The 12,318-nt window shown below is 40.6% G+C and overlaps 1 protein-coding gene across 9 annotated transcripts in view; it reads right to left on the reverse strand.

Annotated features, from left to right (window-relative positions):
• The window catches only part of LOC106090651 (endoplasmic reticulum aminopeptidase 2), a 246,542-nt gene that overhangs the window by 63,582 nt on the left and 170,642 nt on the right, over positions 1–12,318 (reverse strand). For all 9 annotated transcript variants that reach the window (XM_059362265.1, XM_059362267.1, XM_059362266.1 and 6 more), the window contains one exon: positions 10,011–10,151. In XM_059362265.1, the coding sequence (XP_059218248.1) occupies positions 10,011–10,151 (141 nt within the window). The remainder of the gene's footprint in view (positions 1–10,010; positions 10,152–12,318) is intronic.

The raw sequence follows: 12,318 nt of genomic DNA on the forward strand, positions 1-12,318 counted from the left end.
TTACTGGTTAGTGCTCAAAAATTCCTGCTAAGAGGCCCTTGGCAGGGAACGCAGGCCTTCAGCGTCATAGGCGGGCATAGGCTACAGTAACACTAATAGATATTAGAGAGTTAAAGAAGGCGCAGCGGAGCGGGCCCTGTTCAGCTAGTATATTATATACATGGTGGAAACCATGGATCGCATTTGTCAAGTTCTTTCCCCCGTATCTCTTATAGGCAAACGAAGGATAATGAATAAGAGTTGCAATGCCACCAGAGTTATTGACCGATTCGGGCCATATTTAGCTTGGATGTTGCAGATCATAGCAGATGTCATTGTACAAGATCGGTTTGGGAGATCGGTTTATGTGGGAGCTATATCAGGTTTTAATGCGATTGAAGATCATAGGCGAAGTTCGGGTTAGAATTGGACCCTCTAGTGGATCATATGGGATTTATATGGGAGCTATATGAGGGTTAATGCAATTAAAACCATACTTGACATGTATGTTGGAGGTCATAGGAGAAGTCATTATGCAAAATTTCAGCATAATCGGATAAGAACTGCGCCCTCTATAGGCTCAAAAGGCAAAATCGGGAGATCGATTAATAAGAGAGCTATGTCGGGTTTTAGACCACTTGCGACTATACTTGGCACATTTATTGATGGTCATAAAAAACGTCGTAGTAAAAAATTTCAGATTAAAATTTCGCTCTCTAGAGGCTCATGAAGTCAAGATGGGTTTATACAGCAGCTATATCAAAATATTGATCGATATGGCTCATTTACTATCCAAACCGACCTACACTAATAAAAAGTATTTGTGCAAAATTTCAAGCTCCTAGCTTTACACCTTCGAAAGTAAGCAGGCTTTCCACAGACAGACAGACGGATGGGCCTGGCTATATTGACTTAAAATGTCATGATGATCAAGAATGTATATACTTTATGGGGTCTAAGACCATTATTTTGATAAACCGAATGACGAAGTTATAGGCCATTTATACGGCACATCATGATCATACTCATCGTGTGTACGTGTTGATTACAGCTTTTGTCAAAAACGGTACATTGGATTTTTCTTTTATTTTATTTATTTTATTTTCCATACTTTTCTTCTTTTTTGTTGACTTTATTTTGGACACAGCACGTTTTTCAATATCTGTCATGTAATGATTGCACATTTAAGTGTAAATGGTAATCGATAGACGCTAATCATCGGAAAATCAAATGATTTGGATTTTCAGACATGACTGATGGCCATGTGACGCATACACCTATATTTTTACTTATATAGTTTAAGTGAAAGAATAAGTACATCATACATACATCATGATGTACCATGTAAAGTCCCCATTAGTAAAACCTCATCCAATGGCGGAGCGTATAAAAAGCGCAATTATTACCCGATATCGACGAAATTTAGTACAACAAGTTGTTTTAGGCCCTCGACATCCTTAATCGGTATGGTTCAGATTGGGTTGATAAAAGAGGTAAGGCCAAGGAGATCAAAAATATACAATAATAAACCCTCATACTATGATGCAGTTCTGGTTTTTAACGAAAAAAAATTATCTTCAAAATTCTTGTGATCCAAGGGACCCACAGTCAGGCCCACTTAAAGGAAAATATCTTTACATGCGCCTTAGGCAGAATTATTTCTAGAAGTTTTTGAATGGTAACCACTATGCGGAAGAATGTAAAATGCGTATATGCAAATTATGTTGTGGAGTGGCCCTCATTCTTTTCGAAGACTGGCATAAGTTTTTTTTTTTCAATTATCTAATAAATGCTTATTAAGGCTAAAACAAAGATATGCGTTATGGAAAATTGCAAAGCTTAGCAAAAGCCCATTAAATTTTTAACTAAATTTCCGTGGGCACTTTACCACATTCATTCTATGCACATGCCACCCCATGCATACAGTTTGAAGAAGGACTGCAATATAATGGACCCCATAAGGTCGACATCAAAGAAATGACTTTTATTGGTATTGTTGGACAAAGCAAACACTCGTACAACAAATCACATTAGCAGAACCAAGGAGGACTGAGTCTTGGTTTGAGGCATACTCACAGGATACAGGATGGATGCATGATGCATTCATTCGTTTAATCAATTATTAATGCATTTATGTTCTGTCCTGTCATTGTTGCTGATGTTTTATTTTTATGGTAGTTCCATCTGCGCGAGAACTGAGAGTGTTTGTGTTTTTCTATGCGAAAACCGCAAACAGAAAATGCAAACATATATCTCACCCCATATAGTCGTGTGTGCATGCAAAGAGCAAACAAACATCCAGCAGAAGGAGATTCAATTAGTCTACAAATTACTGGGAATTGTAATGAAAGGCAAATATGAACGAATCACTTCCTTGATCCCATTGACAACAGGATGTTTCTCTAATGGAATTAAAGACTGTAACAAACCACATATGTAAATGAGAAGAAGGACACCCAACTCGTATGTTAAGGTTGCATTGTATAAATTAAACATTGCATTTGTTATTCATTTGAAGGCCATACAATTTGAAGGAATATATTTTCAGAGCCCTTTGGCATAGGGGTATTAGGGTAACAGTTTAAACAAAACTGGTGTAGAATAAATCTACTTGTAGAAACATTTTTATTCAGTTAAGATATCAAAGAACCGATTGCATTCTCCAGCAAATACTGCTGAGGACTTATGTGAGGTCTCGCCCAGCAGTGCTACATTCTCCCTTAGGGTTAGGATAGACTTAGAAGAGGGTGCGGATACTAATCCGCCCCATGCCACCAAGGACATGCACCCACACGAGTAAGCTGCTTGTGGGGCGCTCTAAATACTAAAAAGTAAACTCGAAACGAAAATCTAAGTCAGGAATTGCATGCTACTTACAAAGCCCCCAATTGTTTCCCATACGAAGCCCCTTAGTTGGTTCATGTCTGGTATCGTGTCCTCACCTAAGTGCCGGTTTCTGCTAGTCGCAAAAACCGGGCTATGGCATAGGAAACGCTAAGACGCACAGTGGGAGAAAACCGAAAAAACTATGTAAAAATATGCCGTGTGAGAACGGGTAGAGATATATCTTTGAAATTCGAAATGGTTAGAGCTGAGATGTTAACAAGGGTCTGGGCGCCTTTTGGCAGGCCTCTTAAGTTGATTATCTCGGTATTTCGAAAAATTGTTCGGACTGCCAAATTTTCTTTTATGATCTGATTTTCAATTTTTTTTCTGTATAGTTCTTGAAAACCCCTATAAAAAAGTCCGCTTAAGGTCCTCAATATCTCCACTGGTTTTGGAGATATTCGACTTTAATTTGTTTTGCGCAATTTTGGCCAAGATTTGCTTCGTATTTTGCAATTTTTGAAGGCGTTTGAGGTTCGAATTTCATTTTTATACCCACCACCGAAGGATGGGGGTATATTCATTTTGTCATTCCGTTTGCAACACATCGAAATATCCATTTCCGACACTATAAAGTATATATATTCTTGACCAGCGTAAGAATCTAAGACGATCTAGACATGTCCGTCCGTCTGTCTGTTGAAATCACGCTACAGTCTTTAAAAATAGAGATATTGAGCTGAAATTTTGCACAGATTCTGTTTTTTTCCATAAGCACGTTAAGTTCAAAGATGGGCTATATCGGACTATATCTTGATATAGCCCCCATATAGACCGATCCGCCGATTTAGGGTCTTAGGCCCATAAAAACCACATTTATTATCCGATTTTGCTAAAATTTGGGACAGTGGGTTGTCTTAGGCCGTTCGACATCTTTCTAAGTTTGACCCAGATCGGTTCAGATTTGGATATAGCTGCCATATTGACCGATCCACCGATTTAGGGTCTTAGGCTCATAAAAGTCACATTTATTATCCGATTTGGATGAAATTTTGGACAGTGAATTGTCTTAAGTTAGTCGACATCCCTCGTTAATTTGATTTGGCTCAGATCGGTCCAGATTTGGATATAGCTGCCATATAGACCGATCTCTCGATTTTGGGTCTTGCGCCCATAAAAGGCGCATTTATTATCCGATTTTGCTGAAATTAGGGACAGTGATTTGTCTTAGGCCGTTCGACATCTTTCTTAGTTTGACCCAGATCGGTTCAGATTTGGATATAGCTGCCATATTGACCGATCCACCGATTTAGGGTCTTAGGCCAATAAAAGTCACATTTATTATCCGATTTTGATGAAATTTTGGACAGTGAATTGTCTTAAGTCAGTCGACATCCCTCGTTAATTTGATTTGGCCTTGATCAGATCAGATTTAAATATAGCTGCCATATAGACCGATCCCTCGATCGGCCAAAAAAGACACATTTTATGTCCGATGTCGCCGAAATTTGGGACAGTGAGTTAGGTTAAGCCCCTCGACAAACTTCTGCGATATGGCACAGATCAGTCCAGATTTGGATATAGCTGCCATATAGACCGATCTCTCGATTTATGGTTTGGGGCCATAAAAGGCGCATTTATTGTCCGATGTCGCTCAAATTTGGTACAGTTTGTTGTGTTGGGCCCTTTGATATCCTTCTTCAATTTGGCTCAGATCGGTTCAGATTTTGATATAGCTGCCACATAGACTAATCTCTAGATTTAAGGTTTTGGGGCCGTAAAAGGCACATTTATTGTCCGATTTCGCCGAAATTTGGGACAGTGAGTTGTGTTAGGCTCTTCGAAATTTTTTTGAAACTTGCCCAAATCGGTCCAGATTTGGATATAGCTGTCATATAGACCGATATCTCGATTTAAAGTCTTGGCCTCATAAAATGCGCAACTGAACAATGACTTGTATTTATATGTATTTGGTCTAAATCGGATCAAATGTCTAAATAGCTGCTATGGGGCATAAGGTATAAATTTTTCACCGGATTTTAACGAAACGTGGTTTACATATATAACCGGCCCGGCCGAACTTAACGCCTTTTTACTTGTTATGCATGATTTGGATTCGTGACAAAATTTACAACGACAAGTGTCCCAGTTTGATTATTCAGTTAAAATTCATGCAGTTTAGAAGTGAAAAAATGTGAAAAAGTGTATTTTTGCATTTTTTGGTCAAAAAGAGTATTTTTTTTTTGATTAGTCTTTATTGAAAAAACTTGCTTCAATATCTCAATTTTTATACCCACCGCCATAGGATAGGGGCATACTAAACTAGTCATTCCGTTTGTAACACCTTGAAATATTCGTCTAAGACCCCATAAAGTATATATATTCTTGATCGTCTCGACGTTCTGATTTGATCTAGCCATGTCCGTCTGTCCGTCCGTCTGTCCGTCCGTCTGTCTGTCCGTCTGTCGAAATCACAATAGAAGTCGAACGCGTAATGTTAGCCGCTTGAAATTTTCCACAGATGCTTAATATTGATGAAGGCCATTGGGGATTGCAAATGGGCCATATCGGTTCAGATATAGCTCCTATATAAACCAATCTCCCGTTTTGACCTCTCGACTCCCTGGAAGCTTCAATGTTTGTTCATTTTGACTGAAATTTTCCATGCAGTGTTCTGTTATGGCTTCCAAAAACTGTGCCAAATACGATCCAAATCGGTCTATAACTTGATAAAGCTCCCAAATAAACCGATATCCCGATATGACTTCTTGATCCCTTGGAAGCAGCAATTTTTGTCGGATTTGGCTGAAATTGAGCATGTAGTGTTCTGTCATGGCTTCCAAAAACTGTGCCAAGTACCATCCAAATCGGTCTATATCTTGATAAAGCTCCCATAAAAACCGATATCCCGATATGATTTCTTGAGCCCTTGGAAGCAGCAATTTTTGTCGGATTTGGCTGAAATTGAGCATGTAGTGTTTTGTTATGACTTTCAACAACTGTGCTAAGTACGGTCCAAATCGGTCTATAACTTGATATAGCTCCCATATAAACCGATCTCCGGATTTGACTTCTTTAGCCTATGGAAGCCATAATATTTGTCTGATTTGGCGGAAATTTTGCACATAGTGTTCTGTTATAACTTCCAACAACTGTGTTAAGTACGGTGCCAATCGATCTATAACCTGATATAGCTCCCATATAAACCAATCTCCCGATTTGAATTCTTCAACCCCTGGAAGCTAAAATTTTTGTCCGATTTGGCTGCAATTTTGCACACAGTGTTCCATTATGACTCTCAATAATTGTGCCAAATCGGTCAAGAACATGATATAGCTCCCATATAAACTGATCTCCCGATTTGACTTCTTGAGCCCTAACAAGCCACGATTTTTATCGGATTTGGCTGAAAATATGCATATAGTGTTCTGTTATGACTTTTAACAACTGTGCCAAGTACGGTCCAAATCGGTCTATAACCAAATAAATTGCAAATTTGTCCATGAACATTCCATTTAGGAACAGAGTCAAACTTCTCAAATTTCAATGAGTGCTGTCCGATTCAAGTTTAACCTCAACGATAAGGGGCCTACATTTTATAGCCGAGTTGAAATGTCGACACCTCTCTTCGGGCAAAGTATCTCACAAATGTCGCCAGAATTAGGAGGGGATAACCGCCGCTGAAAACTTGGTCTGAGGTTCTTGCAAGGATTCGAACCCAGGCTTTCTGCCTGGGTTCAAGGAGGTGTCGCTCTGCGCCACACCGTTCGGACTCAGCTATAAAAAAAGGAGGCCCCTTATCATTGAGCTTAGACGTGAATCGAACTGCACTCATTGATATGTCAGAAGGTAGCCCCTGTTATGCCCCATGGACAAAAGAAGATCCTTTTCACATTGTCGTCAATGTCTTCCATGTTTGTACAATCAATAGTATCTTGCCCAAGTCCTCTTCTGAGTAGTTTTCCGAAAATAATCCAGTTGGTTTTTAATTTATTACGGAAGCTTATCGGATTCGGCGCTAGACGGGCTAAACCTAATACAGCGATAGTCAGAGAAGGAGTTCACCGTTAGATTTTTTGAACATATTTTCACTTCTAAAACCTTCTCTCTAATTCTACTACCAATATTAAATTAAATCTTATATATAAAATTCAATTTGTGTTTGTTTGTCGGTTTGTTTGTTTGTTCTGAAGAAAACATTGGCTATATAATTTTTTGATATCGGGAGGGGGCGGACCCTCCCCCTTACCCTAAAAGTACTACCCATAAATAAAAGTGGACCGATCGGGACAATATGGGATTAAAATGAAAGGTATTCAAGAGTAGAGTACGAAGAGTACGAAAAAGTTGGGTCCCAGTACCTGGGGACCGCCCCAGCCCCAAAACCCTTAAAATAGGTTTATTTGACGATCATAACAATATGGGACTCAAATGAAAGGTATTCGGGAGTAGATTACGAATATGGTCATGAAGTAGGAATAGGCTTTATAATTTATTGATAACGGAAGTGGGCGGACCCTCCACTGCTACCCCAAAAACACCAACCAAAATCTGAAGTGGACCGATCGGGACAATATGGGTATCAAATGAAATATATGCTTGAGTAGATGACAAATCTGGCATACAAATTCATGTCAAAGTATAGGGGGTCACCCCATCCCCACAATAACGCTCAAAATGGGCACATTAGCCAATCAAGGATATATGGGACTCGGTTTGTTTGTTCCGTATAGACTGAAAAACGACAGAACTGATTTTCTTGAAGTTTTCGCCTATTGTGTAGGTTGGTCTGGAAGGAAACATAGGCTATATAATTTTTCGGTATCGGAAGGGGGACGGACCCTCCCCCTTACGGCAAAAACACAATCCAAAATCAAAAGCGGACCGATCAGGACAATATAGGTATCCAATGAAAGGCTTTGGAGAGCAGAATACGAATATGGTATTAAAATTTGGGTCTGAGTACCCATCTGGCCGCCCAACCCCAAAACTCCCCCAAAAAGACATATTGGACGTTCATTTCAATATGGGACTCAAACGAAAGTTATTCGGGAGTAAATTTCGAATCTGGCATAAAAAATCAGATCGAAGTATAGGGGGTCACATCAACCCTAAAAAACGCCATTAGACCCATTATGACTATATGTTATCTGGATGAACCGATTTTCTTAAAATTTCCATAGATTGTGCACGTTTGTCTGAAAGGAAACATAGGCTATATTAGTTTTAGATATCGGGCGGAGGCGGACCCTCCCCCTAACCCCAAAAACGCCACCCATATCCAAAAGTGGTCCGAAGGGCACAATAAGGGTATCAAATGAAAGGTATTACAGACCAGAAAACGAATATGGTATTAAGATTTGGGTCCAAGCTCCTCCCCCCCCAAACCCCAAAACTCCTCTAAACAGATATATTCGAAGTTCTTGTCAATATGGGACTCAAATGAAAAGTATTAGGCAGTAGATTACAAATGTGGCATAAAACAATAGGTCCAAGTAATGGGAGGTCGCCCACCCCCAAATGGGCATATTAGCCGACCATGGCTATATGGAACTCAAATGTAAGGTATTAGAGAGTAGATTACAAATATGAGATTAAAATTTGCATTCAAGTCTAGGTGGCGCTTTTTCTCCTAAAGATACATCAAATGGTTTATTTGACCCATTATGATAATATGGGACTCAAATGAAAGGTATTTGAGAGTTGAAAACGAATTTGATATCCAATTTTGGACCCAAGTGTTTGGGGTACGCCCTAAAGCACCAACATTAAGAGGGGATAAACACCGCTTTGTCCAATGTGCTCGCCAGGATTCGAACGCGTTCAGGGTCTTAGGCGAGTTAAATAAGGCGCAGCGGATCGGGCCCGGTTCGGCTAGATCATTCCCATTGAGAATAAAGAATAAAATTTATATCCATATTTGGGTCAAAATGTCTGAGGCGCCATCCCTCCCCTAATGAGAACATTACCCTAAGGAACCGAGAAGGGGAAAATTCTCACCCATCAATGAGTGCTTTCCGATTCAAGTTTAAACTCAATGATAAGGGATCTTTTTTTTTAAAGGCGAGTCCGAAGGTCGTCCCACAGTGCGACACCTTTTTGGGAAAATTTTTTAAATGACCATGTATGGCATTCTATTTCGCAAATGTCGCCTACATTAAGAAGCGATAAACACCGCTTTGTCCGATGTTCTCGCCAGGATTCGAACGCGTTCAGTGTCATAGGCTACAATGGCACAAATTCGATACCCGCATTCAGGGCAAGGTGTCATCACCCTAAAAACATATTAGAGAGTTAAAGAAGGCGCAAGAACTCTGCCGGGGCTCTGCCCCGCATTTTAATATAGGTACTACCGTTGAAATGTGGTGAAAGTCCGTATAGCGACTATCTAAATATGTCCTACACTTTTCTCTTATGACTATTGGGAAATGGTGTAAATTGATCAATGTCAACTGTCTTCAAAGACGATTAGATGGGTGTTGCTGAAAGAATTTTTAATTTATTTTTCTACATAATCACAATGGACTTTATTACAGTGAGTCTTATTGCAGACCATCATCAATCTCTTAAATCAATCCCAATAAAAAAAATCGTTGTGTTCTAATACAACTAAACAAAATTTTATGATGCTTGCCCTCGCTTTACACCCTTGAGTTGTATACCAATTAAGCTAATTTGTCATTCAATACCCTTCATCAAGGTTTCGAGGTTTGGTTTCCTTAACTCTCTGTGGTTGGGCAACCGATTGCAAGGCAAATGAATGACATCAACCACAATTGGTTGTTTTTATTATTTTATATGACCAGATTGTTGTTTGTTTTTTTAATAACAAAAATTTATGTGAATTTACAAACGACGATGGCTGCTTTATTTGCCCAGGCAAATAAAGGTCTATGTAAATATGAGAGAAAATGAAATAAAGCAAAAACAACAACAACAACAGAGGAACGTAAACAAAACCAACAAATGTTAGAATAATGAAAACAGCAAACCAAATAAAGAAGGAAACGGAAAACAATGTACACCGGATGTTCCATAGAGAATGAGTGGGATATTTGAATACTATGTGTAGGAATTAGTTCGAATTGGTTATATTAGAGTGTGTGGGTGTGTGTGTGTGGATGAGTTTTTGATTGTACAAGTGTAGGTGTTGTTTCGAATAGAGCCAAAAGTTTAGTTGAAATTGAAAAAAAAAAATCTCTTACCCGTCGATGGTCCAGCATAGGCAATTATTAAAGCCGTCAGCAGCAGGGAGCCCAATACCACGCCGGCCACTAGGAGGGCACGTTTTTGTGAGCAAACAGCAACGCCATTGCGTGTTTGTCGGCCGCCGCTGGATTCGCCACCTGCAATAAAACCACAAATGAAGAATAATAACAACAATGAACAACAATATCTCCTGAGAATATAGTATATATAAAGGGTGTTGTTTTTAGAGTGGTAGAACTTTAGGGAGAGGAAGGAGAAATATTTCTAAATCAACTGTTGGTGTACTGCTTTCCTTAAGAACTTCTAGCATTATTGTAATGAATAATTGCCTTTCTTCTCTAAGAGAGGCAGCTACGATGCACAGTGGGTAAAAACGAAAACAATTAGACAATAATCTACAACTTTCCCATGCAATAGTTGGATGGGAAATACCTCTTTGTTGGTGGATATGCATAGTGCGGAATAAACCAACTTTTTAATTTTTTAACTTAAATGTTTATTAGAAACCAAGCAATGGTTCTGATACCATGCTGATCTTGGTCTTCCTACATCTTAATTATGGACACAAACCTTTCCGAAGTGTCACCTGGTTAGCTATTTTTAACATCCGTTAAAGGTAGTGAAATAAAATGTGCCACGAGCTCACGCGTAGGGGTGACTCCCAAGATGATGTATTGGATGTATACGGCCATCATGAGACCAGTACTGGCCTATGGAGCACTGGTATGGACAAATGCCTTAGGGAAGAGGACGCGTGCGAGGGAGTTCGAGAAGGTCCAGAGACTCGCTGGGGAGAAACTTTTACATGTCATAGAACCTCACAAATGCCGCCACCATTAGCAGGGGATAACCTCCTAACCCTCTTGTACTCGCCAAGATTCTATCCCAGGACGCCATATGCGGCCATGGGTACTTGCGAAGGCAGGTGATGCAGTACTTGGAGTGTTTGAGAGAAAAAATCATTCGTAAAATATCTGAACCAGTCTGCGTTAATAGAGAATATAGGCGTCGTATGAACCACATGCTATATGAGCTGTGTGACAAGGATATAGCTAAACTTATCAAAACAAAATATCAGTATGTCTTTGAGACTGCCGGACGAGTGTACAGTCTTTCAGGCAGAGGTCTGTGCCACTGCAGTGGCCGCAAGAGAATTTCTGGTAAGAGACTTACCGCCCTCGAAACTCAGAATTTATGCGGACAGTATGGTGGCCTTCAAGGACTTAGGGTCGAGGATGGTGAGATCGAGATGCTTGGCGGATTGTTTGGAGTCGCTGTGACGCTGACATGGGTATCTGGGCAAGAGGGGCTTCCAGGGAATTAAAGAGGGGGAGGAGTGCGCCAGGAGGGGTTCGTCTGCGCCGGGCAAACGATTTGCGAGCTTTTGAACACAGTAGAGGTGGCCATCTCCTCAGGGCGGCATCGGTGGCGATGGATGATTGCCGGACTGCAAAGGCGCTATGGCCGGTCATCGACCGGAGCAGGATGACATAGTTTTTGGCGTTCGTTAAGTGGTCGATGAATACCTTAACAGGGATCATAACCGGCCACTGTGCCATTGGTCGCATAGGGATACCACACAATGACTTCTGTAGGAGTTGCCTCGAAGAGGATGAGGAGGAGACTATCGAGCACTTGCTGTGTTCCTGTCAGGGTCTGAAAAGACGTATGCTCTCCTTTCTGGGAAGCCGTTTCTTTTGTGATCTGGGTGAACTTGCGAACGTACCTCTGGTATGTCTCCTGAGGTTTGTTGAGGGGACAGCATGGTTCTTACGTGGCTTCTGTAGGAGTTGCCTCGAAGAGGATGAGGAGGAGACTATCGAGCACTTGCTGTGTTCCTGTCCGGGTCTGCAAAGACGTAGGCTCTCCTTTCTGGCAAGCCGTTTCTTCTGTGATCTGGGAGAACGTACCTCTGGTATGTCGCCTGAGGTTTATTGAGGGGACAGGATAGTTCCGACGGGGGGTGCCACAGGCTCCGACGTATTTGGATCTGTGCTTGCATGGGGACGGGCGTTTTCTTCACCCCCTGCTCGGGTTCTCCATTCCTTCTGTCTTCCTTTTATTCGTGTATAACTTATAGTCTGAGGTCTCACATCTTCTTTCTCTTCCCTTTCTCTCTCTCTGGGGTACCACAATGGGCCAAACTGGCCTTTGAGTGAACTCACCATTGGTTGGCAACCCTTTAACCTAACCAACCCAACCTCACGCATAAAACGATAGCAAGATAGGCTGGGGTGTCGGGTTAGGAACCCATAACCAGGAAAATTTCACGAAATTATTTTGAAAAAACGAAGTAAATTAAAA

Source organism: Stomoxys calcitrans, chromosome 2 (genome assembly GCF_963082655.1).
Source record: "Stomoxys calcitrans chromosome 2, idStoCalc2.1, whole genome shotgun sequence".
NCBI classification, from domain to species: domain Eukaryota; kingdom Metazoa; phylum Arthropoda; class Insecta; order Diptera; family Muscidae; genus Stomoxys; species Stomoxys calcitrans.